Raw genomic sequence first — 6,644 nt, 5'->3', positions numbered from 1 at the left:
CGGGAGCAGAGCTCGGCTCAGCGCGGGGGACGGGCTGGGAGCCGCCCCGGGGCGTCCCGCTTGGAACCGCGGAGCGGGGATTTCGAGCGGTTGGCAGGGTGAGTGTCCCTGTAGACTGGCTCGCTCCCCACAGCCTGTTCCGGTAGTGGCGGATGGGCAGGGAGAGGTGTTGGGGTTTTCCTCCTCATCTGGCAGCCCTGGTTCAGAGCTGCAGGTGGGGACTGCACATGGAGGCCAGGTTGTTCATCCCGCTGGCATATATACTTCAAGTACGTGCCTTCAGCCCTGATTAGCCTCTTGTGAAGGTTTTATTGACTTTGTTTTAATGACTGTGCCACACACATGAGGAAATTCTTAACAGAAAGATCAGTACCTGAGCAGTCTAGGGTTTAGGTCAGTGTAAAAAGTTGCATAAAGTGCTGCCAGTTTCACAGAAACAAAACATGATAAGTCGAAGGAATTTCAGTCACCTTCTCAAAGCTTTTATTTTTTGTTTTACCCAATTTCACCTTTCCTCATCACAGTAAATCTGACCTCTCCCTCTTGCCTCAAGGCTTGTCAGTACAAGCTGGGCCCTCGTACCAAGAGAATGTGTTGGGGCACGTTAGTCCTTTAGTTTTGTTGTAACTACACCAGGGTAGAGAATTTTTTTTTTTAATCTGAAATTTTGATCATCAGTGTGGTGTTGCAAGGTACCGTGCTCTCCCCACAGCGCACAGCCTGTGCGGAGATGGAGCTCTTGCCCACAGCCAGCATGGCTCTCCCACAGCAAAGCGGAGCCCTAGCCTTGGAAGGTGATGGACCAGCTATTCAGGTTCCCAGCTCTGGTTTCAAAGTGTTTTGTCCTATTCAGTGATAGTTTCCAAATGGTTGAGATTGGTGAAAGCTGAGCCCCGAGATTGAATTCTGACTTCAGCAAAACTTACATTTAACTCTGAAAGGGCCAGAGAGTGTGGATTTAGTTTTCAAGAGTAGGATGAAAGTAAGAAAGCTGAAATGGAGCTTCTTTGAAGTTCGACCTCCTGTTTATTCTGCTGGGGTGCGATAGCATCTAGAAAATAAACATAAACTGTTTAGCTGAGGGCTTTTTCCTCTCAACTATGGCTCTGCTTGTCTTCTTTTTGCATGAGATAACAATGAATGTGGAAGGGCAGGCTCTGTGGTATCTTCCTGTTGGCTTGTGCTATATATGCATGCAGTCCTGACAGAGCCGGCATGAGCCTTCTCAGCAGTGTTAGTAAAATCAAATGCTGTACTTCTGAGATGAAGGGCTGTGTTTGAGCTACAGCAGAAAGCCTTGGAGGCCTGCTGGGCCTGTCTGGGTGGAGTGAGGACTTCTGCTGAAGAAGGCCAGGTAGTACTTACCTTGAAGGCAAAGAAAGCACCAGCCCAGCCTTCTAGGGCTGTGGTGTTGTCAGACAGATCCTGTGAAAACTACTAGAGAAATCTCTACTTTGTCTAGACATGGTCTTAACTCATGCGGTGATTGTAAGTTCTGTTGCTTTGGGAAATACAGAGAGGCAAAGCACTAACAGGAGTCAACCACAGAAAGAGAAATACCTCAAGAAAGGGAAGGAGGGCATGGAGGAAGCACGGAGGAAATATATTTGAAGATGTAACCTGTTTCCTGCCCAAAGCCTTGTTGAGAAGTATATCAAGGTATGCTTGTTCTATCATAAATACATGGAAGGAGAGAGTTAATAAGCTGTTTAAATCCATAAACATATGGGTGACATCAATGAAAGTGACTTGCATTTGCCTATGACTCTTGAATGAGTGCTAGGAAGCCACCTCATTTGTAGAAGGTCTAGAGCTGATTGTTCACCCTTTGGAAAGTGATCATTTGGTGTATTATGTCATCCTGCAGGTAAAAGGAGACAGAAAAGAAGATGGACTGGGGAAGTCTTCAGGCTGTTTTAGGAGGTGTAAATAAACACTCCACCAGCATTGGGAAGATATGGCTCACAGTCCTGTTCATCTTCCGTATCATGATCCTGGTTGTGGCTGCAGAGAGAGTCTGGGGAGATGAACAACAGGATTTTGTTTGCAATACACTTCAGCCTGGGTGCAGAAATGTTTGCTATGATCACTTTTTCCCCATCTCTCACATCAGACTCTGGGCCCTGCAGCTGATCTTTGTTTCCACACCTGCGCTGCTGGTGGCCATGCATGTAGCTTACACCAGGCACGAGAAGAAAAGGCGATTCAGAAATGGTGAGAAAATTGATATTGAAGAGCTGAAAAATGAAAAGATTCATATTCGCGGCCCCCTGTGGTGGACATACACCAGCAGCATCTTCTTCAGGATCATCTTTGAAGCAGTCTTCATGTACGTGTTCTATTACATGTACGATGGGTACCAGATGCCTCGCCTGGTGAAGTGCAGTGCATGGCCCTGCCCCAACATAGTGGATTGTTTTGTGTCTCGGCCCACTGAGAAAACCACATTTACTATTTTCATGCTTGCTGTGTCTGCGATCTGCATGATGTTGAATCTGGCTGAGTTGTGTTATCTAGTGATAAAAATTTGCATGAAAGAATCCAGGAAAACAACAGTTTTAAAATAATTCCCCAGTTACAGAATTTCCTAGCTCTCCATTTCCCTCAAACTTTCTTAGGTGTCAGAAAACAATCAGCAATATTTTTATACACAAGAAAAAGGATAAAAACATTCATATTTTATAAATGATAGCCCCCCTGGGAAGCTGCCACTGAGGCAGGTTTTAAAGATGAAAAGCTAATTCAGTATTCCTGCATTCACGAATAGCCTTTTGGCAGCAGTTTTTCCAAGTATGCCTACTGCTGGGATTCTTTGTTGGGACAGAGTCACTATTCAAAAAGTGGGAGTGGAAAGGCCCAGAGGAGTGTCTAGTGCCTGAAGGAGAGCCAAGAGTCACAAACACGGTGTCAGCTTGAGGCAAGCCAATAATGGAGGGGTTTGGTCAAAAGTGGGGTGAAGGGTTTTTGGGGAAACTTACAGTTTATGAAAAGAAAGAAAATGGGGAGGTGATTGTGTTTATAGCAGCTGTCCCATTGTCTCCCTAAGTATTCTGGAGAGCAAGGAAAGGGCCAAGGAACACAGGTACTCTGTGATAATGCATGTTATCAGCCCTGCTGAGCACCAGCAGTGATTTTTATCTTTTTGTCTCCTCCCCTACACTGAGGAGCATCTCTTACAGGATTGGGGGTGGCCAGTCTCAGCTGCTTGTGAATGTCATTAGGCCAGTGCTGCCTCCCTCCACTCACAGGGGCTGCAGCAGTGGGAGGAATGAAGTTTGCTTTTTCATTCTCTTGGTCTGGTGAATAAAAGGATTGTTGCCTTTGTGAAGGTGGTGGAACTGCAACCATCTTCCTCCTTCTCTTGTTCTCTCACAGTGTTTTGTGAAGAATCTCAGTACAGTAGATTTTATTTGATTAAGAGACTTTTTACAATCTGTGCCTCCTTCAGCTGTGTACCTTTAAAATCTTTTTTTCAGTAAAAGCCAAGAAAAATTGCCTTGTTTCATTATGTTATCCAAAAGAAGTGCTTTAACTTACAGCGATATGCAGTAGACTGCACCTACCAGTGCTCTTTCTGTCAGTCCCTTTCCCCTATCCAACCTGCACAGACTTTCTTCATAAAACCTTCTCCCTACCTATCTGAGGTGCCTTTCAAGTGAGTCACAGAATCATCAAGGTTGGAAAAGACCTTGAAGATCATCTAGTACAACCATTAACCTAACATTGACAGTTCTCAACAGGGCATCAAACCACTCCCAGTCTCTCTGACGTTCCACATTGTATGGCTGACTCACCCTTCCTCTTCTTACGGTAGGGCTAGCAGGAATTACAGACAGCTTTGCAGAGCTAAAATAGCAAAGGAACCCAATCAGAAATGAGGAGAAACTTGATATTTTTCTTAAAGTTCACATTGCTGACCTGTGAATTGTGTATCACTAACTAGAATGTGAGTCTGTCTGGTCTTGTCTCTCCAAAGCAGCCTCAAAACATGTTTTATGCTTGTCGTAGGCAGCTACACCAGCACACACAGTAACACAGTTTAGCTCCCAAGTGCCTGCCCGTTGAACCCACTTCTAGAAATCTGACTATTTCTCCTCCTTAGCTTTAATAACCAGCTTTTCCTCAAAATGAATGAGCACTATCTCAGTTTCTCTATTTGCATCCATCTCTTCCTGTACATTTAAGTTTAGCACTGTTGGAGTAAACAAAGCTGCATGAATTAAGGCCCATGACCCCTCACTGTGCACTGGAAGCAGAGCATAAGCAGGTTCCCATTGCTGGTGAGCTACATTCAGTGTTACAATTTGGCTGCAGGTGGAAATCATCTAAGAGGTGAGCAAGAAAACTGTAAAGCCACCATGCTCAGAAGCATGAACAAAAATATGTAAAATCATTAATAATGAGCTAAACTGGAAACTTTGACTGTGAAAACATCCTTAATACAACTCTAAAGAACAAAGGTTGGCACATACCAGGTTTGTGCTTGGTAAAGTTCCTGCATTGTTCCGTGTACAAGTACGAAGAGAACAAACTATGCTCCCAGTGCTTTAGTACTACATTTATTTTGTAATAACAGAATTTAAATTTTTGTTCTATAATTAAAGCACTCTTGTGGTGTCTGTTTTCTGTGTTACTTGTACATGCCATGTATTGTCTAATGAAAATTATCTTTACCATAATGGAAAACGTATGCACCAATACTACATTTAATAGCCAGGGGCTACTGTAAGGATTTTAGCCTGCTGCTGCAGGTTGTTTTTGCAATTGGTTACATTGTGTGTTACTCTGCAGACTTCATGAGCTGATAGTGAAGGTCAGATACGTGATCCCTGCTAGAAATCACATGTGCTGCCTAAGTCGGCCTTGTACTAGCAGAACTGCAGCTGGAAAAGGCTGGTGATAAATAACCACCTTCACGGGGAGAGATTGTTTTCCCAGTCTGTCTTTGAGTTTAACTGGAACTTGGAATAACACACACCAAAACTGGTGACACTAACACTGTGAGGTTATCTATAAATAGCAGTTTGGCAACCAGATTATCATAAAGGGAAAAAAGATAGAAATAGGAAAAGTGTCTGGAAGTGGCCAAGAGGGGACTGTGATCCAGAACTGCAGCATCAGGCTGTAATAGCTCTATCATGACATATTTACTGTCTCTGAGATTAATTTTCTGTGTATGTTAAATTTGGCTAAATAGCTACTTTGTATGGAAAAAAGTTCAGATACTTCATAGGAATTTAGGAATTACACCTATTGCTGCTTGTGCTGCATTGCATGGCTGACCTCCTGCAAATGGATTTCATACAGATTAAAATACAGTGCTGTGTTGGAGCTGTGTGTGTTCGCTCCTGAGGTATACTAGAAGTGTCTACATTTCTGGCACTTGGTTCCTAGGCTCTCCTCAGAATGAAGATCACAACAGTGTTGAAAACAGAAGTAGCAAATCTGAAGTCATGACTGTAAAAGAGGCTGATCCTCACTGTCCAGCGTAGCCAGGATATAAAGTGTCAATGTGGTATCAGAACTGGGATGGGAAGTGAAGTGGGACTGGCTAGAATTATACCGTGATTGAAATCACCAGGAGAAATCACCATTGACTTCACAAGCTAAACTTTCATCCAAAACCTTGAAACCAAAACTACAAACATGTTAGAAAGGGGGAGAGGGGAGGGGAAGGACACTTCACTATTAACCCATAGATGGAGCTAGAGAAAAAAACCTCTAACTCCCATGGGAGAAAGAGTGATTTAAAAGGAGATCAGGAGTATAAATCTGTATATATGACTTCTGGATATAGAAGTACCTTTATTAAAGGTTTTCTTAGACAAAGAAGAAAATCCCTCAAATGTTTTACAGTTATCATGAGCCAATGCACTGTGTTATTTCCTATCTGACAACAAGAATATAAAAGACAAATTATATGGTCCAAACAGAGAAGAGCACTCCTGTGCCATGGAGGCTGAATTCAAAATAACAGCACTGTTAAAAGTTGCTTTATTTTTTTAAAAAGTGTACAGCAACAAACAAGCAACAGCTAAGAGCACTTTACTACAAACTGGATTTGGTGAAAATGAATCTCTTCCCTAACCATAATTCTCTCCCCTTCAATTTACACTAATGTGTTTTACCAGGCAACAAAATCATAGTCAAAGAATTGCACTGGTTTTTGTGGTCACCTGTTCTGATATTTAGGACAGCCACTACCCGAGGTGTTAATTACAGGTTCCTTTGGATTTTTCACCATTTTATTATCTATACAATCATTTGAACCTGTTTGTAGACAGTGGCAAGAGCAATGGTAACTATCTGAGGCTTAATGAGCTAAGACTAATGGTAATGATCTTCAAGATCGTTCAGGAGATACATATACTTTTTTCTCCATCTGACTAACCCAGCTTGTTGTAATTTTCTTTTACAGAATATACTTCTCTTCTGTAAAGCTGGCCCATCTCTGACCTGGGTATTTTCTCTGTAAGCCTTCCTAGCCAGCAAAAAAAGTCTACTTGCTTAAGCAAGGTGTATTTTTTCTGTTGTCTTGGCAATTATGGTAATATAGACTTGTCAGCTGGGAAAGACAACAGCAGTCTTAAAATGTTTGAGTTGGGATCATGAAATTTGGTTTAAAAGTGTTTTGCAGATCATCT

At 42.6% G+C, this 6,644-nt stretch overlaps 1 protein-coding gene across 1 annotated transcript; it reads left to right on the top strand.

Annotated features, from left to right (window-relative positions):
• Nucleotides 1–1,839: 1,839 nt before the first annotated feature.
• On the top strand, nucleotides 1,840–5,331 carry GJB2 (gap junction protein beta 2). Its single transcript, XM_026851941.1, has one exon. The coding sequence runs from the start codon at nucleotides 1,890–1,892 to the stop codon at nucleotides 2,565–2,567; it is 678 nt and encodes a 225-aa protein (XP_026707742.1). The 5' UTR covers nucleotides 1,840–1,889; the 3' UTR covers nucleotides 2,568–5,331.
• Nucleotides 5,332–6,644: the final 1,313 nt, after the last annotated feature.

Source organism: Athene cunicularia, assembly GCF_003259725.1.
Source record: "Athene cunicularia isolate RWA chromosome 1 unlocalized genomic scaffold, athCun1 chr1_part1, whole genome shotgun sequence".
NCBI lineage: Eukaryota > Metazoa > Chordata > Aves > Strigiformes > Strigidae > Athene > Athene cunicularia.
The sequence above is the reverse complement of the archived record's forward strand: the minus strand, read 5'-3'. Positions and strand labels throughout refer to the sequence as shown.

Bases quoted from the DNA above. Each gene is read 5' to 3' on its own strand.
- GJB2 (XM_026851941.1), top strand. From the start codon at position 1,890: ATGGACTGGGGAAGTCTTCAGGCTGTTTTAGGAGGTGTAAATAAACAC.